The sequence below is a fragment of the Archocentrus centrarchus genome, chromosome 13 (assembly GCF_007364275.1).
Source record: "Archocentrus centrarchus isolate MPI-CPG fArcCen1 chromosome 13, fArcCen1, whole genome shotgun sequence".
In the NCBI taxonomy this organism is placed as follows: Eukaryota; Metazoa; Chordata; class Actinopteri; order Cichliformes; family Cichlidae; genus Archocentrus; species Archocentrus centrarchus.
The window spans coordinates 29,673,463-29,699,140 of record NC_044358.1 but is presented as its reverse complement, the minus strand read 5'-3'; the positions used below and the strand labels follow the sequence as shown (position 1 = coordinate 29,699,140).

Here is a 25,678-nt window from a genome sequence, read left to right as displayed (position 1 = left end):
AAGACTGTAGGCGCAATAGCGCCCCCTACAGAAGCAAATGAAAATTTGTATGACGTCCACATAATTAGTTTTGCTCTGAAATGCATGAAACTATCTTTCACCATTCCTTACGAAATCCTCATCAATTTGATAAGCCTCCTGCCCTGAACACATTGATATGCATAAAGTCCATAAATGTTACAGCGCCACCTACTGGCAGCTTTAAATATCATAATATACCATGTTTTTTAGCTAGCCCCTGAGTTACATTTATCTACAGCTCTGAAATTTTGCACACTCATGTAACATCCTAAGACATACAAAAAAGTCTCTTGGAGCCATACTCCAAACCCTACAGGAAGTCCAGCATCTTCAATTGAAAGTGTCAATTTTTGCCATTTTCAGGCCTGCTATTTGAATGAACTCCTCCTAGGGCATTTCAGCCAGTGAGACCAATTGGCTCCAGATCATCTAGACAAACAGCCCATCAAATATTGTGGAAATCTTGACAAAATATTAAATGGTGTTGTCACCACCAGGCCATTGAAGTTGGCTTTCATTTTTCTCAATGGCGACCAAAATTGTTGTGCACGTGTTCGTACATGCTTTGCCCGATCTGCCTGAAAATGTAATCACTCATGTACACAGCCACTCTGAACCCATAACTATGGATTCAAGGCTATACGTAGCTGCAAGAGCGCCCCCTACAGAAGCAAATGAAATTTTGTATAGCATCCACAAACTTAGTTTCTCGGAAATGTATGAAAATGTGTTTCAACATTCTTGACATCATCCTGATCAAAACAGTCTATCAGACCCATGCCCTATTTTGCATGCTGGAGCCGTGACCCCACCCCCCAAATATTCCATTGCGTCTATGCCGAGAGCAAAAGATATCTTTTCCTATAAAAGAATTCAACTTTCTACAGACCTTCTGTACACCATCACGATCACAAGACCTCCGAGTGCGGCACGGGTCGACGAGCGCCACGGGTCGACGCGCAGGGAGTGCGAGGGCCCGATATCACCGCTTGCGGTTTTAATATTATTTTTATTATTCAGGCAAATGAATTGGCTTTTTGGGGGCTTTATCATATTCAAAAACTCATGAAACTTTGCACATGTGTCACACCTGGTGAAAATTTAAGTATTTTAATGGGCTCGGGCAAGGGCGCGCCCAAATGGCTCGCTAGCGCCCCCTAAACTGGAGCCCCACCGCTGTGTTTCACGTACATGAATGAAACTTCATACACATGTATATCATGTCCAGGCGCACAAAAAATCCTCTTGGAGCCATGCCCTAAACCCAACAGGAAGTCCGCCATTTTGAATTAATTATGCAAATTTGGCGATTTGCAGCCCTCACACTTTTTCTAATAACTCAGAGGTTTTAGACGTTATCATCTTCATATTTGGTTTGTCTAACCTACACCCCCAGGGGAATCTAATCTCGAAAATGGTGAGTTTTTGCCAAGGGGGAGGGGTCCTTATGCCCCTTTGAACTTTGATCATTCGCCATGAAATTTTGATTGCCTCTCATTCATACCTACATGATCCAATGTGCATCAAACTTCTCCAGTAGGATGAGGGTGCCCCCCCTGAACACATACATATGACAATATTTAATATCAGTCGCAGCGCCACCTAGTGGGAACAGGAAATGTCATATTTTACACTTGGAGGTCCAGCTCCAAGGTGGTTTAGCAGAACCATCTCAAATTTCACCTGGAAAGCCTTAAGAAGTTGGACTTACTGTGTTTTCAAAACTGTGACTTTTGACAAAAGGGCGTGACCCTTATGGGACGGCAAAGTTCGATGATTCGCCATGAACACAAAAATGGCTGTAACTCAAAGCCAACTTGCCCAATCTGGCTCAAACTTCAGTGGTGTGATAAGCACCCTATCCTGAACAGATTGATATGCATAAAGTCCATAAACGTTAGAGCGCCGCCTAGTGGCAGCTCGGAATATCTTAAAATAGCATGCTTTTTGAGTAGCCCCGGAGCTACGTTTTATCTACATGTATGAAAATGTACAGGCTCATGTAACATACTAAGACGTACAAAAAAGTCTCTTGGACCCATACCCCAAACCCTACAGGAAGTCGGCCATCTTCAATTGAAAGTGTCAATTTTTGCCATTTTCAGGCCTGCTATTTGAACGAACTCGTCCTAGGGCATTTCACCCACTGACACCAAATTGGCTCCAGATCATCTACACAAGTAGCCCATCAAATATTGTGGAAATCTTTACAAAATATTAAACGGCCTTGTCACACCAGGCCATTTAATTTGGCCTTTGTTTTTCTCCCTCACCACCAAAATTGTTTGTGCACTTGTTCGCACATGCTTTGTCTGATCAGGCTGAAAATTTAATCACTCATGTACACACCCAGGCTGAATCCATAACTACAGATTCAAGACTGTAGGCGCAATAGCGCCCCCTACAGAAGCAAATGAATATTTGTATGACCGTCCACAGAATTAGTTTTGCTCTGAAATACATGAAATATCTTTCACCATTCCTTACAAAATCCTCATCTATTGATACGCCTCCTGCCCTGAACACATTGATATGCATAAAGTCCATAAACGTTAGAGCGCCCCCTACTGGCAGCTTTAAATATCATAATATACCATGTTTTTTAGCTAGCCCCTGAGTTACATTTTATCTACAGCTCTGAAATTTTGCACACTCATGTAACATCCTAAGACATACAAAAAAGTCTCTTGGAGCCATACTCCAAACCCTACAGGAAGTCCAGCATCTTCAATTGAACGTGTCAATTTTTGCCATTTTCAGGCCTGCTATTGAATGAACTCCTCCTAGGGCATTTCACCCAGTGAGACCAAATTGGCTCCACATCATCTAGACAAACAGCCCATCAAAAAAGTCAATCAGACCCATGCCCTATTTGCATGCTGGAGCCGTGACCACACCCCCAAATATTCCATTGCGTCTATGCCGAGAGCAAAAGATACCTTTTCCTATAAAAGAATTCAACTTTCTAGAGACCCATCACGATCACAAAACCTCCGAGTGCGGCACGGGTCGACGAGCGCCACAGGTCGACGCGCGCGGAGTGCGAGGGCCCGATATCACCGCTTGCGGTTTAATTTTGTTTTGTTTTGTTTGTTTTAAAGTTTATGCTAATGTTGAGCCTCCTTGAGGGTGGGAAGTCACAGGGCTTGATTTTTGTGGCACGCTGGCAAAATCCTTCAGCTGGGTGTCGCTTTAAGAATCTGACTTTGGGATTATGTGTGTGATGAGTGTGTGTGTGTGCACTTGATAACCATAACAATTTTCTTTCCAGTTCACATGGCTTATTTTTCTTTCCCTCGTCTTCTCTTAACTGTCTTGTTTTCCACTTTCTCTGTTTCTTTCTCTCTCTCAGTAAGAACAGGTTATCTTCAGCTATGAATCCAGTCTACAGCCCTGTTCAGCCTGGAACCCCATATGGAAACCCCAAAAACATGGCCTTTACAGGTAAGATGTGCAGACACACACGTTTATCATTTTCAATACGATAGTGAACTGAAGTTGAAGGCAGTTAAGATATGCCTAAGTGAGGGTATCCAACCTAGTACTAGCAAAATGTACCTAATAAAGTGCCTAATGAGTGAGTGTGCAGAGGAGATGAAAGAGAGTAACACATTGAGGCAATTCTTTACCTGCTTCTAGCATGAAGAGAAAATAATGTAGACCAGAGAGCATAGTTAACCCTCAGATATAGCAATAAATTACGTACTTAGCCTACCTTAGCTAGTAAACATACATGAACAGGTAGCTGCTGAGCAGGTAAAATAATAAGTCATAACATTTGCTTGGTTCTTCTCCTTTTTTTTTTTTTCCAAATTGGTTGTGCTTGTACTAACTCTAGAGCAGGGGTGGGCAACTCCCGGCCTCAAGGGCCAGTGTCCTGCATGTTTTAGATGTGTTCCTTAGCCAACACACCTGAATCACATATAGAAGTCATTAGCAGGACTCTGGAGAACTTGACTGCATACTGAGGAGGTAATTCAGCCATTTGATTCAGGTGTGTTGGATCAGGGACACATCCAAAACCTGCAGGACACCGGCCCTCGAGGCCTGGAATTGGCCACCCCTGCTCTAGAGCATAAAACAGTTATAGGGCCTCTGAGGTTATGTTTGAAACCCTGGAATAAACTGAAAGCTAATTTAGCTTTCTTTTTTTTTAAAGGCACAACTTTAATGCCTCTTGTGTCCATTTCTTGTGATTAAGAATAATGTGAATAAATTCACGCAGTTGAAGAAAATAAGCTTGTAGCAGTCATCATTGTTCCTCCTTTTGAATACTTGAAGCCTTTCCAAATGATCATAGTATACATGTTTAATTGGAGTGTAGCAACATCCAGTGTGTTAATGTATCATCTGACTCAAAGCTCTGGATTAGTGTTTACAATGAACAGAAAAGTTGTTGAACTAAGAGAATACTGTATTGTAGTGTACAGCTTTTACTACCAGCTTTATTTTTTCCAAATTAAGTTACAAATTTTTTTTACTTTTTTTTTGGGGGGGGGGGGGGGTAGTTTGGGTGTATGTTTTTATTTATCTATTTATTTATTTTTATATATACGGCCGTTGAAAGATGGGACAAAGGTGATCACCCATGGCGGGTTTTTTTCATGTCCACTTCATATTAAAGAAATGGTTTGAAGGATTTTAATGAAACCTTGCACCATTATTCTCGATATCAAGACATTATGCAGAGATCATGTGCTGGAGGTCAAGGTCACCCTGCAAAATGCTAAGAAAAGCAGCAAATAAATAATAAGCTGAAATAAAAGTAATCAAGATTGTTGCTTATTTTCTGTTTAAGTATAAATCTATAAATTAAATATTTACTTATTATGCTTACATTGAATGCATACACGTGTCTGCTGCTTTGACAGTATCCATTAAAGATTGTTAAATTTGCATTAGCATGAATGAAGTAAACGCAGGATGTCGTGTGATCGCTTGTTGAAACATGATTAATGTCTCAGCAGTATCATAACGGCGCTATTTTAGATGAAGACATTTATTGGAACTGTTACATCTGACTGTAGCTCAACCTACAGCAGCCAAAGCTCGATATAGTGGAGGCTCAAGGCTACAGATCTGTGAGACTGTCTGCCAATAATAGCAAAGAGTGAGGAGAGAACAGCACTTAGCTCACTTACACTCCCTCTCGTCACTCTGTGCTGCTTTTTTTTTCTTCTCTTCCGTCCTCTTTGTCTCACTCTGTCGAACCTGCACCTTTTATAAGCAGAAGCTTTTTCTCAGGTCACATTCAGGTGCCGTTTACACGAGACCGTTTTCATTTTGAAACGGTGTCGTTTTGATGCGTTTCGGCCTTGCGTTTACACGACAACGGTGTCGTTTTGATGCGTTTCGCCCTTCTGTTTACACGACAACAGAGTGAAAACGATGTGTTTCAGAAACGGGGTCCAGAGTGGAGCGTTTCAGAAACGCACCGGCTTGCGTTTTCGTGTAAACACTTGAAACCGGGGTGATTTGAAAACGCTCGACTCGCACATGCGCACTATGGTTGCGACGGCCAGTTTTTCGCGCACGCGCAAACTGATAAACAGTACTCGCGGATTCACGAGTGCTTCTTATGCTTTTCCTGTGTTTTTACCGTTTTGTAATTCAGCGTTGTGTGCAGCAGCGATCCAACCTCATCATCTGTCCACACAAAACCTCTCACATTGGCCGTTTTGTAAGTAATGAACAATTTGCCGCACTACCTACTGTGTCACTCCACGCATGCGCGTCTTGCGTAAACAAACTGCAAAGAGAAAACCAACGCCAACTTGTGGCCTGGCATGGGAACTACATCGTTTTCATCGTTTCACATGTCCTCGTGTAAACGCGGATCGTTTCTGAAATGCCATCGTGTAAACGAAAGGCTGAAACGCATCAAAACGACACCGTTTCCAGTGAAAACGGCTTCGTGTAAACGGCACCTCAGTTTGTTTGTTCGACACATAATTTATGACGCATTGGAGGATGCGTGCGTGCATCCCTTGCACGTGTCTGCATGCATTACTAATGTTTCTGAATTTATCTCTCCTCCCACACCATATTGGCAGGTGTGTCCCGTCTGCCAAACTGGTGTATGTAAGATGCATTCAGCCAACTGTGTTATTGGTGCAGACATTTTTTTAATGAGCGCCATCTGTGCACATCCTGCTTCAAACCAAATACTCCCCTACCTGTGTGTCTATGTGAATAAGGGGGTGGGTTAGGGAGAGGAGGGGGTTTCGTGTGTGTGTGTGTGTGTGTGTGTGTGTGTGTGTGTGGCCCTTGCTCAGCGTCAAGGTTTCTAATATTTTCTGTCTTGTCTGTGGCACCTTGCAGGCTATCCAGGGGGGTATCCCACCACAGCTCCTACCTATACACCCAACCTCTATCAAACAGGCAGTCCTGGGTATCCACCAGGTAAGCTGTACCCCACACACACACACAGCTTATATTGAAGAAGGTAATATCTTGGGAGTAATTGTTGTCAGTTTTCACTAATTTACAGAGTTAATTAGGGGGGTGTTTGTCAAAAAAGAGGATAATCACACCACAGGGATGGCAGAGCTTGTAAGTGAACCACTGAAGTTTGTGCGCACGATACCAGATAGATGTAGATGATTTTACAGACAAATCATTAGCATGTAGTGGAGTATAAAGCTACAAGAATGTTTTATTATTCCTACCTTTGCTGATTGATTGATTTATTTTTACAAAATTATAGGTAAACCGTGAGGAACAATTTATACTAAAGCAAAAATAGTGCAGGGTGAATACTTAGATTTCTGTCATCTTTATTTAGCTGCCAAATTTAGGCGTCAGCCCCCTTATCCAGTATCAGCGACCAGGCTATAAATACAAGGGCCTCACATTAAATCATGTGGTTGCAGTTGTTTTAAAAACACAAATGTTTTTGGCTTTCTAACATTTGTGGTTGATACCCATTCATCTTTAAATTTAGATGGATTAATGTTTGGAAAACCTTTATGGCGCTTACAGTAATGAAATGTGCGTGCTAGGATAACATAGTCTCACAACATAGTCTCATAACAGTTCATTAAAGAGTCATGGCATTTAATCTTTTGTTTGTTTACCTGACCACAGTTTCCCATCACACAGGCCTCATATTTACTGATTCTTATATCTACATGTACACAAAGTGAATGATTTTCTACCTTTTTTTTGAAAGGGGACTACATCTCTACATTTTTCCCAAGTTCAAGTCCCACATGGGACAGATGAGTGTATCTTCTTAACCACTGAATCATTGTTTAGGTTAAAATACAACCATTGCCACTGTTTTCTGAGCTCAATCTTCTTGGTTGTCAGGATGATGCGTCCTCATTTAAAGTCTCTCGACAGGATACGTGCTGCAGGCTCCTCCAAGCATTCTCCCAACTGAAATACAATAGTTTTAAAGTCATGCTGACTTTAATGGAAAAAAATTAAGCATAAAAAAAAAAGCCTTTTCTCACATTTTTAGCACGAGACCGAGCTGGTTAGGAGTGGTTACGCCCACACACAGAATGAAGCCGCGCAAAGGAGCGAAACTAACGTGACTTAAAATGACAGACAGACAGAGAAGAGACTCTCACACCAAAGTCAAGTTAAACAGGTGCATGAATTCATAAGTCTTTTTTTTTTCTGTTTGTTTGTTTTTTTTTTGGCCATACATGCTTCTGCATCACTGCAGCAATGAAGCTGTGTGTTTATTAATTGTCTTTAACAGCCTGAACAAACTGTGCCACCAATTTATCCTAATAATTTAAAAAATGTATTAATCTTCCTGATGAGTAATCAGGAACCACACAGTCTGGCAGTTGAGTGATGTGATGGTGTGAAATGAAAGTTAGTCAGTGTTAAGGTTAAGGCTGGTCTAACACTTAATGTATTGAATAAATTACACACTGATGACATTTTAATTTAACGAGGATCCATCACTGCTGCTGCTGCTGCTCTGTAGCGCTGCAATGAGTTTGTCTGTTTATTATGCGCGCTTAACCTAAAGCGAATACTGTTTCCTACATATTTAATGGTTATTGGAGTTACGTGTGGGTACAGTTAAGTTATGAACCAAACCTTGCTCATAAAAATTGAAGGAACATTAACATCAGTCATGCAGTTACAGTGTTGTTTAGAGCTCCACACAGACTGGAGTCATTTAAAGGCAATATGAATTAAGTGGTGATCTCAGCCTAAAGGGCATTAATGGTGAAGGAGTGGGAAGCTAGCCAGTAGCAGCTGCTAGTGCCCATATAGCAGCTTATACATACTCTGCTGGGGTTCATTGTGTGGTCCCCTCAGCAGATGGGAGTACAGTTGTCCCAGTGTTTTCCAGATACGGGCAGTATGTATAGATAGATTAGATTTGGTTAGTACAGGCTTTCTTATAGTTCAAGCATAAGAAAAGAAATTTATTACATTGCTTGAAAGCATAGAATTAATTGTGCTGCTCAGTCATTGGGGATATCAAATGCTGAGTCTTGTGCTGATCTGTGGTAATAAAAGTAATTATACAGTAATGCAATAAAGATCTGAACGGGTGTAAGCAAGGAAGGAAGTCAACAAGGATTGCTCAACATTTAGCAATTTAAAAAAACAGCCACGCATCTGCATGTGCACAAAAGACAAACAAAAATGAAAGAATATAAATCGTGAAATGAATGGGACTGATGATGAGCACAGGAAAAATAAAGGAAATAACTGATTTGTAGTGTCAGCAAGAGGTTTTTATTTAATGGGGTCTTTGAAGACATGCACTGACTTCGGAGACTGTTAATGTGTTTTATATCAGCAGTAAAGATAACGTCTATAATCACGTAAGGATCTATTGAATGTTTAAAAAAAAATGATTAAAACATCTTTCAGGAAAATGGTGTTTTTGAAAGTATGGATTAAATTCAGTTTCCTTAGCAGAGGGCAGATAGCTGCTTTAATTGTTTTCCATTGTCTTAAATATTGAGTGTGGTACGCCAGCAGGGAGGGTGGGGGTTGTACTTTTCATCTGTGCCGCTTTTGAAGCTTCCTCCTCTTGTTCCCTCCCCGAGTTTGTTTTCTGTCATTTGGAAGTCTAACCAAATATCAGGTATGCTTTGGCAGAGCTCCTCCAGCTTTGTTCCAGCCGAAACCTGAGCCCCATTGTCAGGGCTGTTTTTTGTTTGACTGCAGATATCCTTCCCTTCACTCTACAGTGGTTAATTTATGGGGAAATTAAAATGTTTAGATTTTGTATCAGATGCCAATGAATTGCCCAGACAAGCCAACCTCTGTCTGATTAGGAGACGTTGTCTTGGTTATTATTTTTCAAGACCGCTGAGGAGACAAACTGTTTTCTATCAGCAGGGCTTTTGTGTGATTGTCACACACCATTGTCCTTTAATGCCCTGCGTGCATGTTAGAGCAAAGAATGAATGTGAGAGTATGTGTGCGTGCACACGCACACACAGACTTTTAGCCACAGAGCGGCTCCAGCATCTCTTTGTTCCCTTGTCCTTGTGTGAGAAAAGTGCTTTCATAAGCTCCACAGTAGCAGCAGCTAGCTAGTAGCATGTTTGACCTTCAGGCTCCTCCAGGTGGCCGCTTAGAGGTACTGCACCCCAGAGATCAGAGCGGACATGAATGCAGCTGTCTGAACCAGATGCCTTTACTGTCCTTAACGTCATGTTTTTCAGCCAGTGACGTAGTGTCAGTTAAAGGGGGGGATACTATGTGAAATGGTGTTTGAGCTTTGCTGTGGTTGTTGGTTACAGCTTTACCAAATATAATCCAAGAAAGACTGAAAATGCCTCATACAGTGACTAGATGGCTTTTCAGTGCACAGTGCAAAGCTCCCATCTTCAAAGCTCATGCTTAAACTGGATAAATATACATAAACCCTCAGCTTTATTGTTTTGATATTCAAATCCCATCAAAAGACAGAACCCGTCCCCATCTGGTGGATTTTATAGGAAATACAAATAATGATGTGGGGGACTAGTGCTATATTTGAAAATAGGAATGAGTGTGTACCCCCCCCCCCCCCCACACACACACACACACACACACACATATATATATATATATATATATATATATATATATATATAATATATATATATATATAATATATATAAATAAAGACAATGTGGAGAATTTAGAAAATGATTCTAATGCTTTATTGATGTGTAAATGTTCTGTGTGAGTTGGTGAATTTACAGTATATTTATAATAATCTCTACATCCCTCTTATTCTCCTCTCTGTTTATAGGATATACTCCAGCGGGAACTCCATACAAAGTGCCCCCCACTCAGTCAAATGGAGCACCCCCTCCTTACACTCCAACCCCTACCCCATACCCGACAGCTATGTACCCCATTCGCAGTGCCTACCCTCAGCAGAACCTATACACACAGGTGAGGATGTTTTGAAGTGACATTAGCTTGGAGAGGCATTTGTTTAACACTGAAAAACATTTATCAGGTTTGTTGCTGCAGCTGCTCAGCTGCCAGAACCATTTAACATAACCACTCCAGTAAATACATTTGTGCTACCTGCTCAGCCTGTGTCATTTTACTCTGTATTAAAAACAATTAAGTAAAGCAGTTTGACAGTAAATGGTTTGTCATCTGTGCAGTAGTTTTGTCTGTTGACTTTGCTTGTTTAAATTCAGAGCACTTTTCGTGTTCATAGGTTACTTCTGTTCTGCAGAATTACACTTTTGAGTGAAAGTGCATTTCTCAGGCTACAGGGACACTGTTTGGATACAGAATCTGTCACATTGTTTTGAATTTTTTTATGTATTTATTTATTTTTGGGTAACAGCATATTTTAGCCAATTACAGCATGGTTGGTTATCCACAGGGGGGAAACACTGACGATTTTCTAAAATAGAAAACAGATTGGACGGCAGTGGCTTGGTTTTGAAATTCAGTCACACATGATAAGACAACAACAACAAGGCATTTTGTTGTTTTGTAATTTGGTGCTGTTGAAAGTGCAGTGGAAGGAAGAGATATTTTCCCTTTCTGGCCCTTTCAAAGTATTGTGTTTCAGTCTGTTTTGCTTGTTCTTGTAATAGAAATTCACTCAAAGAAGTTTCTTCTGCTAAAACACTGAGTGAGCACCAAGTATTTTCCAATGTTTTGTCCTGACAGGGAGCGTACTACACCCAGCCAGTGTTTGCTGCTCAGCCACATGTGATCCATCACACCACCGTGGTGCAGCCTAACAGCATCCCTTCCACAGCCCTCTACCCCGCCCCTGTCCCTGTACCTGCTCCTCGCAACAACGGCATGGCTGCCATGGGAATGGTAGCTGGGACAACCATGGCCATGAGCGCAGGTACCACAGTAACATAAACCTTTTTCAGAGTCACGTTGGCCTAATGTGGTATTAACACAACAACTATTCTTCAATCTTGACTGTAATTTGTGATGCAACATCAGCTCCTCTGGTATTGGCTCTACTGGGAGGAGACAAAAATCCCTTTGGGGTATGAGAGGAAGGGCATCTGAAAGTAGCTTTTATTTTGTTGTTACAGATGTATTGATTGCACTTTCTGTGTGTGTGTGTCTGTGTGAGGGAGAGCGAGACCTGCCAATACCCATCATTAGCTCTGCTGTTTCAATGAAAAAAGTTGAGCTGTTGTCATAGCCTTGGCGTCGGTGGCATCTGTTCCACAAAACTTTAACCGTAACTCAACAATGATATGATGTTCAAATTCACACCACAGATGCACCAACTAAAAATCTTGCATAAGTTTAAATCTCACTGACCTTGAACTGAAGGTAAATGTCAGAGGTCAAGTTTTCTGAAAATATTGTGAATGCTGTAATTAGATCAATGTGACTCCAGAGTTTCAAAATGCTCCGGTCTCCATTTCCGTGTAAATGGGTGAAAATGCTAATTTTTGAACATGCTCACTATGGTTGCGGCTTCTATATCCACACTGCCAACTTGTGGCCTGGCAATGAGAACTGCAGCATTTTCAATGTCTTGCATTTTAGTGTAAATGGAGATTGTTTCTGAAACGTTTCCGTCTGAATGCACTACTTTTCTAAAACGGCCAAACGATACAGTTTACACTGAAAACGTTCTCGTGTAACCAGGTCCATAGTGTCTTCACTCACACTGAGGAGCTTAAATTCTAATGACATGCTAATGAGTGGCTACAAGTGTGTGCACAAATATTTGGGTGTGTGTGTGTGTGTGTGTGTGTGTGTGTGTGTGTGTGTGTGTGTGTGTGGTGTGTGTGTGTGTGTGTGTGTGTGTGTGTGTGTGAGGCCTGCATGAATCTGATTGACTCATTGTCAGACATATGGGAGAGTAACTGGCCGGTCACCGATCAGGGCTGAGAATACTGTAAATTGTCAGATTCTGGTCCCTGGCTGGTCAGTCGGTGGACCTCTAGATTTTATTACTGCATAAGGTAGTTAGTTACTGGAATAATAAAGTAACTATTTTTGGAGTGTTGGACTGTTGGTTGGCTTTAAGGCTTTAAGCTGCCATTAAGGGCTCTATGGAGACTGCCAAAATTAAAAAGTAAATGACTCAAAATAAGTTGGCTTATTAAATGAAACAAAAACTATTAAAAATAAATGAATGAAGCTACTTTCAGCTCCTCCCTTATTAGCAACAGTGGGTAACTTCATTTGTTACCACTTGAATCTCCATTTGACTTTTTTTTTTTTTTTCTTTGATGCAACCCAAAAGGGATTTGTGTCTCCTCCTAGGAACAAATCTTTCACTTGTTAGGCAAATGTGTAAACCACTATACTGTGGAGCCACTATTAAAAATAAATTATTGCAATAATTCAATTATTTCTCACTTGAATTAATATCTTTTGACGTAAAATGTTTTTATTTGCTCATTTGCCGTTGTAGCCATTCGCCTATCTTCTTATCTTCTCCTATTTAATTTTCCGTTTGCGGTGGTTAACTCTGTGGCCTCACAGCAAGAACATCCTGGGTTTGAATCCATCATCTGGCTGGGGTCTTTCTGTGGAGTTAGTCTTTCTGTTTTTCTTTGTAAAAGCTTATGCACTTGTATTTTTTGTTTGTTTGTTTATTTTATTTTTTTTGAAAGCAAAGAATTGATTTTCTATTCTTGTTGGTGTTAATCTTGTGTAGGGACTCTGCTGACAACGCCACAGCACGCCCCAATTGGAGCACACCCAGTTACTGTGCCAACCTACAGGCCCCAAGGGACACCTGGGTACAGCTACGTACCACCTCACTGGTAGAGCCCACCCATCATGTAAGTGTTTCCCACTCCTGCTGTTTGAGTTTTTCCTCTTTAAGATGCTTCTCTCCTCCATCTGTTTCTTCCTCCCCTTTTCCCCTCCTCTCCACCTCTTCTTTCCTCTTTTTGTCTCTTTGTTGTCTCTCTTGACTTGAACAGACTGTGCTGCCTCACCATTTCTTTTCCCCTTCTTTCCTCAGGGGTCTGTGGCAGTCTTAAATTAATCACCAATTTGTGCCTCTGGTTTTCTTTTCCACCAGATCTGGAGTCCACCATCGTATGCAACTGATCGAATCTTACACGGGCTCCCATCGGTAATCATGGGAACTTGGCACCTGTCTGCAAGAACAAAACTAAAGTGCAACAGCCACTTTACTATCATTGTTATTATGCGACATTCTCTAACATTTTTACAAAAGCTGCTTTTTATTTTTTTATTTTTTATTTTTCCCTGTTCATTTGCCAACCAGTCATTACCCTATTTTCTATGGTTCTTTTATTTCCTCATTTTCTTTGCTGTGTCTGTCATTGGAACTCCAGAAGAACTCTTGACCAATCACAGGTGTCGGGCGCTCCTGTGTGTGTGTGTGTGTGTGTGTGTGTGTGTGTGTGTGTGTGTGTGTGTGTGTGTGTGTGTGTGTGTGTGTGTGTGTGTGTTCCTGCCTGCTGCAGCTCAGCTGGTTGGAGAATATTGGGCACTTACTCTTCATCATCTCCATAGGTCACAAAGACTTATTAAATTATGCTGCCAAATTTTTTAACGACTAGATATCAGCACAGGGTTTTGACACAATTAGGATTTTAGTTTTACAGTTTTTGTTTATTTTTTAATGTTCCCTCTATTTTGCCACTCGAATTACCTTATCCTGCAGTCTTTTTTTTTTTTTTTTTTTTCTTCCTCATCCTTTTTCAGTTTGATCTCAGTCGTCTTCCAGTAGCTGTGTCCAGCAGTAGTCGTTTCGTCACCCCTGTTGTTAGGCCTTCACGGGAGTGCTGTGAGCACCATCACATGCCATGCTATATGTCACATTTCTGTCCACATTAGCATTGTACTTAATACACACATCACCTTTTTTAAGCTACATACTATGCAGGCTGGTATGTTGTGACACTATCAAACTCTTATCTTAGCTCTGGAGAATGTTTCTGGGTGGTTTGGGTCATGTCAGCTTTTTTCCTGTGGTTAGAGTAGGTCAGTACATTGAGAGATTGTTTGAAAAACAAAAAAAAAAGTTATACTAACCATGACAAAAAGCATGGATGGTCGTACACACTTTGACTGACACACACACACACACACACACACACACACACACACACACACACACACACACACACACACACACACACACACACACACACACAGGGGCTCCTGTGGTGTGTTGGGAAACACACGGTCACTTAATGGCACTTATTGTATTGTACCTCCAGTTATGTTTTACCTGGTGGATTCAAACATGCAAAAAAAACATGGATTTCTGGGGTGTGCATTGCAGACACAGCCAACAATGATGGAGTTTAAAGGGATTGGTGATGATGGAGGAGGAGAGCAGGTAGGGATGGGGACAGTAGATGGCAAAGAAGGAAGAGATGACATATTCGCAGCAGTCATTTCAGGGTACAAGACATTTAAGTTTGTTCCATCTTGCCTGCAAGGAGGTGCACAGACAGACGGCTCGTTTGCACTGTATGTGATGTACATTGATTTTTCTCACTGTGACTGTCATCTCCTCCTCCTTTCCTTTTCCAGGCGAGGACTAATAACCAAATAGCCTGCAGATGAGAGCCCAGACTATTGAATTTCCTTTATTTAATAATGGACACATCAAATAAATATCATATTGGGTAGATTAATAGAATTCAATTTAGTCCATCCGTCTGTCTAAATGTTATGCACATTACAGCCTTCTGATGGGACCCAGTCTGTTAATACTGTGTTCAGTACCAGGCCCATTTTACAGTACAGCTTGTTAGAATTTTGGTCAAAATTTTAAAGTTGTAGGTATGCCCATGTAAAGTATCTTAAAGTGCTCCTGTTACGCTCATTCACATTAAGTTTTTTCATGTTAATCTTCAAAAGACACATTTTTATTTATAAGTACTCCAGCATGTATTTCATCCTCTCTGAAATGCTCACTTTTGGCCCCTGCTTCTTTAATGATCTCCTCCATAAAAGCCCAGTCTGATATATATAAGAGAACACAATAGCAGACAGGGAGGTATTTGGCTTTTTTTAGAGGGTGTGCCAAATTGGCATGTAGACTGTTACAAAGTGACATAGATAAGTAACAGAAAAACCTGGGCTACAACCAGAGTGTTTCAACCGCAGTGTTTTCACGGAGAGAATGAGTCCGTTTGGGCTGAACTTTAAGCAACTCTTTTAGAGCTATAGAAACGCTAAAGACAAAAAGCATAACAGTGGCACTTTAAGTCTTTGTGTATTGGTCCTCGTCAGTGTGGGGTGGTGGTAGTGGTGGTGGTGGGATTTACTATTTAGGTGAAGCCTGTGGCATTTTTCAGGATTTACCCAAAAAAAAAAACCAACAAAAAAAAAAAAACCTCAAAGGAGAACTTCACATTCCTGCGAGTGCAGATTGGTCTAACAAAAAGCATTTACCGCACGGGTATGTGGATGAAGTGGTTTGATATTGCAATAAAATAAGAGGGAATGCCTCCAACTTTAACATACAGTAATTATTTTATCAGCATTTTGAATTGATTTTTTTTTTTTTTTTTTTTTTTAAATTAAAAAAAAAAGCTTATTGTTGTAATCTCTAAATATTGATTCAAGGCTCTGTATGCAGCCTCCATTCAATAATTATTACAGTTACTGCTAAGAAAAGTAGACATATCAACGTTTTGGAGTATTGAATTACATTGTGAGAAATATTGCACAACATAAGACAAAAAAAAAAACTTGACTATACTACTATAATTTAATGCTAAGTAACAGGTACATAGACTTTGTAGTGCAAGATGGAGGAAGAAACAATTTATAATTAAAATAAAACAATAAGGTCGAGTGTTTGAGGTATTCTTAGTCCAGATGTTTGTACACTAGTATGTTAATTCTCAAGAAAATATTGCATAATGCCGCTGTCGGAAGAAAAGCGCCTACGTTCGGGCCCCGTTTTTAAAGCGACTCTTGTATTTTAGCCGATATCAAGTAGGTGTTACTAGCATGAGAGTGAGGATATGGCAACGCCGTGTAAGGATCTTGTATATTTAAATGTAAGCTGGAGAAACTTCAGAAGTTCACAAGCTCCATTTTCTTGCGACAGCAGTAATGTTACTCTGCATTAGGATTTATTTAACCAACCACTACTTTTTGTCAGTATTTCTCAGTTAAATCTTTTCTTCTTCTTTCCCTATGGTCAATTGAGCATAATGGGTATGCATAATATTCAGGTGTATTTCACTATAGCATTGGATTTCTAAGTAAAAAAAACAAAAAAACATGCAGTATATTTATACAGCAAGTGGTACAGTAATGTATTTCTAGCTACGCATGGTTGCATCAGTGTGGCAGCTACTGTTTGTGCTTTTAATATTTTTTTTTTCCCTTTTTTTTACCTCTTCTGCATCTTCCCACTACATATCTGTCTCTATAAGGGGGGGAGAGGTTCACACAAGGTCTGTAAATAAGGTTGTGGAATTTCTTATCACCAGATTCCCATGTTTTTATGATTGTTGCCTGAAATTACAGATGTTGAGATTTAAAAAAAAAAAAAAAAAAAAAAAAAAAGAAAGGGGGTGAAAAAAAAAAGATCAGCAACAGAACTGAAATGGATACTTTTGGAAGCCTTTTTTTTTTTCCTGTCCATTTCTGTTCTGTGGGTTCAAAGAATTGTGTCGAATGATGTCTTGAAACCCCTCAGCCTCCGTGCCCTTTGTTCTGTGCCATATTTCAGCATCATTGTTGTTTGGTTACTATTAGTTTCTTCTCATAAGTGGTGACTTGAGTCCTTGTTGCGTCTAGCTTCATGTGAATCTGTTTGTTTGCCCACTGTTGCTGTCCTCTTTCTCACGCTGTTGCTGTATATTGCCTGTCTGTCTTTTAACTTGCTCCTCCCCTCTGCGGTGCCCTTCAGAGGCCGTTCTGCATTCCATTAAACATTTAATTTTACCACATTCAGGGATGCAAAATGATGTCGGATCATATTGTTTCCTCCCGTCTCCACTCTTGTTTTAATTCTCACGGCCTTTTGTGAAGTTCCACCACCCTGTCTGAGCTGCAGACATGATGGTCATTGCATTAGTAGTGTAGCAGTAATTTGTAGTGTTTCATGAGCCTTTTTAAACACTAGATGTCGCCAGTGACAAAGTCTACAAGTGGCATCGCTATGGTTGAAGGCTTTGAGCCTGTTTAATTTTTTTTTTCTCTATCATTTATATGTAAAATTCATAATTAAATGTCATGTTTGAACACTTGTCCAAATTATTGTAGATGGGGGGGCATTTTTCAGAATTTTAGACAAAAACATCACAGAAAATATCGACTTATTTGGTTTGTTTGTTTTTCTGGACTGTGGACCAATGCTCTTAAATCTTTTTGTTTTAATGTGGAACCTCAGTGGAGGCAGACCTGCTGAGTGTCGGGGACAAAGTTTATTTTCCTGCAGAGTGGTGAAACTGCTTCCTTATTTCACTCCATTTCTTGTTTCATTTATTTCAATTTGCACTTAAGTGAAAATGGGCAGTAGCACACTTTGAGGTGTTCGGGGACAGGGTGGTGGCGTGCAAACTTGTCTTAATCCTAACTTTCCTTATTATCTTTCTACTTTAGCTCTTCATCCATCACCCTGTCCTCTATTAGATTTCGAAACCTTAAAGGGTGGAAACTTTCACGAGGACTTTTTTTTCTTTTGTTTTTTGTTTTTAAATCTTGACAGTGAAAATGTGACCAGAAGCATTTGATAACGCCCGTCTTCGCTTCCATTTCTCCTCTCCTCCTCCTTTTTTTTTTGCCTTGCAGTTACAAAGTTTTTCATGAGTATAAATTAAAACACTACTATCACAGTGAATAGTAGGCTTTTCAATGTCTTTGATGTTCTGCTGCAGCTTTTTGAGTTCAACTTGTCAGATATCTCTTAGTTTAATTTGAGACTAAATGTGATGCAAAAAGTGGAAATTCCTTGTCTTCCAAAAGAAGAAAAAAAAAGAAGAAGAAAAAAAAAAAGTACTTGCATCCCTCCAGGATCAAGTAAGACGAAAAACCCCATCTTTGGAAGTTTTAGTTTGGTACCCAGTTTGCACATGCTATGGTATATCTGTTACCGTAAGGTTGTGTTTGAAACTGAAGCCCAACGTCTGTTCAGCGTTGAGAGAAGTGAATTGTATGTTAGCTATTTGGTCCGGAGTGAAGGACCTGCGTCAGGCTTGTGATATGAAGTGTAAATCTGTTTTAAATTTTTTTTTTTTTTTAATGTTTCTCTTTTTTTGTTGTTGTTGAGGGTTTTTTTTTTTTTTTTTTTTTTTTTTTTAAAGAAAAGTTAGTGATCTTAGTACTATAACTAAGCCAAGTTTGTAATTGTATATTTACTGTAAAATGTAGAACATTGAATAACTATTAAAATTTTCCTATAAAAGGAAGTTCATCTTGTGTGGCCTTTTTTTTTTTTTTTTTACAGACTGTCATTATTGTTTTCTTTTTGGGTAAAAACTGGAATGCTTTGATTCATCAAAAAATACAGAGAGAAGACCAATTACATGAAAAGAAAGTGTAATCTCTGTCTTAATTTTAATGTTTTAAAGAAATAGTCTTGTGGTCATTAGCAGGCTTTAATATTAGACAGATAAAACTTCAGATGAACAACACATGACATGTTACACTGCCATTAATTATTTAGCAAAAAACCCAAGAGCTACATCTCAGACTCTACAAGCCTCCGTGAGCAAGTTCGTGACAGCACAAAGAAAGAGACTGAACAAGTTTGGCTTGTTTGGAAGGGTTTCAGGAGAAAGCCTCTTCTGACAAAAAAACAAAAAAAAAAAAAAAAAGCACAGCTTAGGTTTGCAAAGTTACATCTGAACATTATGCTAAATTATGTATGCAGATTGTAGGTAGCGAGCATGATTTAGAATGAGTCTGATTTACTAACAGTTATAAGACTAAAATTGGACGGTGCACGTGTTTTGAATCTAATGCTAATTTTTGCATGGAAACCTTTTTTTCCCTTGCAGGATAAGAACGAACAAACGCATATCAGTAAATGAGGCCGATTGCCATTTGGACAGTCGAGACCAAAATACAGAAGTCTGGTCATAATGTATAGCACCACCTTTGGTAAAAAACTAAACATAGGATATACGCAACATACTAAAAACCTTATAACAACTGTCAAGTGTGGAGGTGGTGATGATTTAGGCTTTTTTTTTTTTTTTTTTTGCAGCTGCAAGACCTGGACACTTTACAGCATTTGAGCCGACCATGAGCTCCTCTGTATACCAAAGTATTCTAGAGTCACGATGTGAGGTCATCTGTGACAGCTAAAGTTGGCTGAAACTGGGTCAAGCAACAGGGCAATGATCCCATGCAGAGCAGCAAATCTACAACAGAATGGCTAAAAAAGAAAAGAATCAAGGTGTTGCAATGGCCCAGTCGAAGTCCAGACCTCAACCCCAATGAAATGCTTAAGAGAGCTGTGGACAAATGGATGCCTGCAAACGTCACTGAGCTAAAGCAACGTTATAAAGAAGAGAGGGACAAATTTCCCCACAAACAAACTCAGAAAGTCATAGAATGCCGTTATTTCAAGTTACTGCTACTAAAGGTGGTTCTACAAGCTACTGAATCACAGGGTGTACTGTGTTTCATAATACTGCATGAAGTCATTTTTCACATTTCTGTAGATATCAACTCTTGCAAACATAAAGCATGTAATGTCAATAAAAGCCAGTGCTGGAATAAATGTATGCATCTGTCTGCCAGTGATTAAAATGAATAAGTTAAATAGCAACAAGTCATTTAGATGACTAGGTTTACATAATGTTAAGACCTGCTAATAACGAGATGACTTTTTTTTAATGTCCTGATGCAGAACACCTTAGAATTAAAAGAGGGTGTGTTTTCTTTGTACCGTGACTACATGTCCGAACAGATGAAGGGAAAAAACTACTGGTGAAATTTCCTCTTAAATTAAAGTGATGTGTTATGATCTGGATGGCTTTGTTGTACTAATCTCTGGGTGTGACTTTTTGTAGTGGTGGGTGTCTGCATAAGAATGAAATTAATCATTGTGTGGCTATAGTTCCCATTTCTATTGTGTAACTCCTCAAGTTAAAAATGCAGGTGTCCAAAATTGTAGCCAAAATTATTGCTCTGTACATTCTGTTTTTGATGTAAATTTCTCCTTTTTGTTTCGTGTTGATGCTTTTGTAAAAGTACTTTCAGCAAGTGGAAGAATAAGGATGCATCATTTCCTCTGCAGCAAACAAAGACAGTGAAAGAGCAGCAGCACTCGACTCTCACTTCTCCATGAGCCCACGACCGGACATCTGTCTGACTTGAGCAATACCAACCACCACTCATGCATGCGCTGAGCAAACACGGACACCTCTTTTATGCACACTGCCCCACCAAACACACACAGCCTCATATGTGAACTAATAATCATCTGTGCAAGTTTGCTGCAGGGACAGTGCAGACCTTTAGACCGTGATACAGTTCCTAGATGGCCAGATAGCTTTGCATCCCACTATATTATAGCTTTGATACTTCAAACAACTCTTCATATTTGACCTCTTATAAATAACCTGTAAGACTTACAGCACATTTTCATTACATGATGCACACTTAGTCAAACGATTGATCAGTAAAATCTAACCTTCCTCCATGAGAAATTTCTGCATCTGTGCTCTTCCAGATTTTTTTTTTTTTCACTCTGTTGAGCTTTTCTTTCAACTGATGCTTAAAATGAATTCCTGAAATGTTCAGGATTGTAAGTTTTTGTTTGTTTAGATTATGCTTGATTTTTTTTTTTTTTTGCTAGTTTTGAGACAAATTACAGTGCGGTGAAAATATATTTGCTCCCTTCCTGATTTCCTTCATATTTGTCACACTTAAATGGTTCAGATCATCAAACAAATGCTAATATCAGATGAATATAACCCACGTAAATAGAAAATGCTGTTTTTAAACAATTAGTTCATTTAAAAAAAAAAAAAAAAGCTACCCAAACCTACCTATGTGTAATAGTAATTTCCCCTAAACCTAATAAATGGCTGTGCCAGCTTGACAGCAAGAACTGCGATAAAGTGTTTGTGGAGTGGACGAATTTTGGCCCACTCTTCTTTGCAGAATTGTTTGCACATATTCAGACTCCAGCCGACAAAGAAAATGCACAGCACTTTTTTTTTTTGCACTGACGTCACATGCATTCTTAAAATATTCACCCAGCTGTACATATCATCCTGGCCACAAACTAACCTTTGCTTCCTTTTTGGAATTTAAACTGAAGTGACAACCTGGAAAAACCAGAAAGAGGTTTGAAAGGCTTCCCATAACTTTCTTAAAGCCTCTGGCATTTATTAGAATTCTTTGACTGTGTGAAGGAAGTTGAAAGGAGTTGAGTTGCAATTAAACCTTTTCTTGGAAACAACACGATTATTGTGAATGGGAAATAAATGTCTCATGGGAGCCACAAAGGTGAAAAATTCAAAGTAAAGTACTTTGGGTGCAGTGTTAACCCATAAGAGCCCACACACATTTCTCTTTCGAGAAACATTTATAAAGAATTTCTAAAATCTTTTAAACTACAAACGTATTTAAGGAAATTTCCTTGACATGCAAAACTGTGACACCGGTGTCACTGTATAACCTTGAAGAAAGGTCAAGTTCCGATTTTCTGTTGTCTGTGCTGGCTTAAACGTACTGGCTCTTTAAATCATTGCGAAATTTGATGTCAAAGTTTTGAGCAATTTCTTTTTCAGAGGGAAATAAGCTCTACTTCTCTGTCTGCGCACGTTTTGGTTTCAACATAAGCTCATTCAGAAAGGCTGGATTTGGGGTTTGGGTCAGCAGCAGCAGTGTGCTCTTGATGAACTATTTCTAAATCTAATCATTTAAGTGACTTGTTGCTATTTAACTTATTCATTTTATTGACTGGCAGACAAGCCCATACATTTATTCCAGCACTGGCCTTTATTGACGTTACATGCTTTATGTTTGCAAGAATTGAGAGCTGCAGTGCTGTGAAAAGCTAAGTACACCCCCGAGATTTATTAGCTTGTAGAACCACCTTGAGCAGCAATATTTTGAAGTAATTGTTTTCTGTGTGCCTTTATCGGTATTTGACATCTTTGTGGAGGAACTTTGGTCTCTTTTTCTCTGTTGCTTCAGTTCATTGACGTTTGTGGGCATTTATTTATGCACAGCTCTCTTAAGGTCTCACCACAGCATCTCATTGACTGGGTCATTGCAACACACTGATTCTTTTTTCTTTTTCAGCCATTCTGTTGCAGATTTGCTGCTGTGCTTGGGATCATTGTCCTGCTGCGTGATCCAATATCAAGCTTTAGTCGTCAGACAGATGGCCTCACGTTTGACTCTAGAATACTTTGGTGGTCGGCTCAATGACTGTAATGTCTCCAGGTCCTGTAGCTGCAAAACAAGCCCAAATCAGTACACCTCCACCACCGTGCTTGACAGTTGGTATGAGGTGTTTGTGCTGATCTGCTGCGTTTGGTTTTCTCCAAATGTGATGCTGTGCATTTTGGCTATTTTGGTCTTGTCTGTCCAAAGGACATTGCTTCAGAAGTAGTTCAGATGCAACTTTGCAAACCTAAGCTCTTTTTAGAGAGGAGAGGCTTTCTCCTGTCAAACAAGCCATACTTGTTTGGTCTGTCTTCCACATGAATTTATTGGGAAAATTGTGGCACCCCTGAATGCTCCAGACCAACAAACTGCTCGCACTGGCTGCTGATCATTTAATCAAGTGTATTTGGTTAGCAGCACCTGGCTGCATCTTACCTTCTTAATTTCTATGGAAACAGTTTTTCACAGGACAGCAAAGAGTCCTGTGAAAACATGACTGTTTTCCTATTCAGCCTGAAAATCATTTTTATTGAACCCTCTAGTTTTGTTGAAAATAATCACCAAACCTTTTCTTGTTTATATTTTGCCTTGTCAGCTGTGACACATATGCAGATGCAACAAAAGTTTTGTGGTTTTGTGACAGGGTGATGGAAGCCAATTTTCAGTTTCATTTTTTTTTTTGTCTTGTTGTTGTTGTGCTTTTTTATATTAATAGAAGTTTCCTGTGTGCACCACAGCATTTAAACATTCAACCCAAACGCTGCGGTTTATCATTTGCATAGCTCGCATACGCCGACAAAAGAGTCTTCTCATCTTTCAGCCTCTCAGGATTTGTAAATACAGATGTAGAAATCTGGCTTCTCAAACTCTCACACACATAAACTCAGTCGGCAAAACACCAATGATTTAATCTGCAAAATGAACAGAAATAAGACTTGGTTCAATAAAAAGGCATCTGAATGGGTGACAGAGAGAAATTCAGTCCAATTAATCTCAAAGCTGATGAAGGTTCGAGCCATAAAGCGGTTCATATGTGCAGGAGGTGAAATCTGTTAGAATCAGTTGAATAAGCCATGAATCGAATACACAGGAGAGTGACTAAAGAACACGAGAACGAGCTCGTAGCTCTCTCATCGGTATATTGACATGTTTCTTCATGATATCGGATTGCAGCACTCATTGCGAATAATGAGGCCGACATAAAATGAGTTTTAGCAGAGAAAAGAGATATGACCTCCATGCAGAAGGAATCCATGTGGGCATGACTCAACACCTGAGACGGAGGTACATAATATGATGTTTTGGGTGATAATCGAGTCCAGTTTGCCAAATAACAGTTTTCCTTTAGACATCTTAACACTGAGATGAGAACTGCCTTTTTTTTTTTTTATGGAACAGCAGAATATGTTCCATATTTTTCTTCTTCTTATCTGGCCTTTGCCTTTGTAAACAAGATTAGAAGATGCTCAAGAATGTAAAAAAAAAACAAAACAAAAAAAAAGGTTTGCGCCAAGACCGGTAAATAGAGGCGTGATCTAAGAACATGGTTGTTTGGACAATACTGAGTTCTGAGAGCTTTATTTTCTGTTCCTTATTTTAAGTCTTGGACTTAAATCACACCTCAGTTCTTACTTATTTATATATAGTTATATATTTGTTCATCCTTACCAATGACAATCTTTGGTTACACTGAACGGGAAATATGAGAAAGGTTTGTCTTCTTCTTCTCATCCTCTTCATCCCTGCTGTCCCTTGCTGTATGCTGAGCTTGCCCCAAGTGTAGCCCATTTCCTGTAGCTCTGCCACAACAGTTCTCCAGGTGGTATGGATTTTGCTTGGCTTTCTGTTTCCTGGTGGTGTCTACTTAAGTGCTACTTTAGGAATTCTGTTTTGTTCCTTCCAGTGACATTCATGTATGCCTAACATGTCTATTGCTGCATTTCCATGGTAGTTTGTGCAGTCTTTGATGCTTTGTACATGGTATGGACGTTCCAGGCCCCAGATTTGATCTTTCTCTATTTTCACTAGGCGGTGTCATGCTGTCAGGTTGTTTCTATTCCTGGTTTGAACCATTCAGGAGGTCATAAACAGAGTTAGGGATCAAATTACTTGTAGGTTCTGTAACTGTTTCAGTTTTTTTCTTGCATGGGGTAGTTAACTCCATGCCCCATGCCAAACCTCCACTCCGGTGGCCTGGGATTTCTCTCCAGGTCATCCTTCCCATAGATAACTGCAATTACCCTGTTTACAAATTTCCTCCCATCGTTTTGGGCTTTCCCACAGTGATCACAATGCAGTGAAGCCATTCAACCATAGCTGGAGGCTAGGTTTGCTGTCATCAGGGCATCTTGCTGGTGGGCCTGGCATACTATGCATCTGGCAGCCTATTCTTCTCTAAGACCCTGTGTTTCTGCATTTGTACCACCTCATGGAAGATCCCATATCTGGGCCACATGGGTCTCTTATTTCATGAGAAGCCATAACTGGCATGGAAAAGCTACACACTTCCAGTACACCTCAGCAAGAATAGTACAGGACTGTGGCAGGGTGACCAGATTAAAGAAAATAAATGTGGGTAAAACATTATGTTTGTATGGGACAATGTGGGATATATTCTAAATACTGAGCGGTAGATTAAAATGTTGATACATCAAATAAAAAAAATAAAAATAAAAAACACACACATGAAAATGATGTAGGAAACATGTTTGGCATTGATGGTACACAGGGTGCATTTAGTTAAATGCAGTTTAACTCCCTCACTAACTATTTACACTAAACATAAATATTAAATAATTCTTATTTTAGTCTTTGTGGACTTCCTCTTATTTCTTCGTGTCTCATCGTTGGGTTTTTAGCAATGACACAGCTACAGATCAGCACGTCTTTTTAAGCCACACATTTGTTATGAAACTGACAC

At 39.7% G+C, this 25,678-nt stretch overlaps 1 protein-coding gene across 3 annotated transcripts in view; it reads left to right on the top strand.

Annotated features, from left to right (window-relative positions):
- Positions 1–14,484, top strand: part of fam168a (family with sequence similarity 168 member A) — a 44,262-nt gene extending 29,778 nt beyond the window's left edge. For 2 of the 3 annotated variants that reach the window (XM_030744932.1, XM_030744929.1), the window contains 6 exons: positions 3,374–3,465; positions 6,343–6,423; positions 10,250–10,395; positions 11,137–11,323; positions 13,112–13,238; positions 13,484–13,708. In XM_030744932.1, coding sequence (XP_030600792.1) covers positions 3,396–3,465; positions 6,343–6,423; positions 10,250–10,395; positions 11,137–11,323; positions 13,112–13,224 — 597 coding nt within the window. In that variant the 5' untranslated portion in view covers positions 3,374–3,395 and the 3' untranslated portion in view covers positions 13,225–13,238; positions 13,484–13,708. Of the gene's footprint in view, positions 1–3,373; positions 3,466–6,342; positions 6,424–10,249; positions 10,396–11,136; positions 11,324–13,111; positions 13,239–13,483; positions 13,709–14,237 lie in introns of those variants that run through there. The other variant, XM_030744930.1, reaches the window with a different exon arrangement.
- The last annotated feature ends 11,194 nt before the right edge of the window (positions 14,485–25,678 follow it).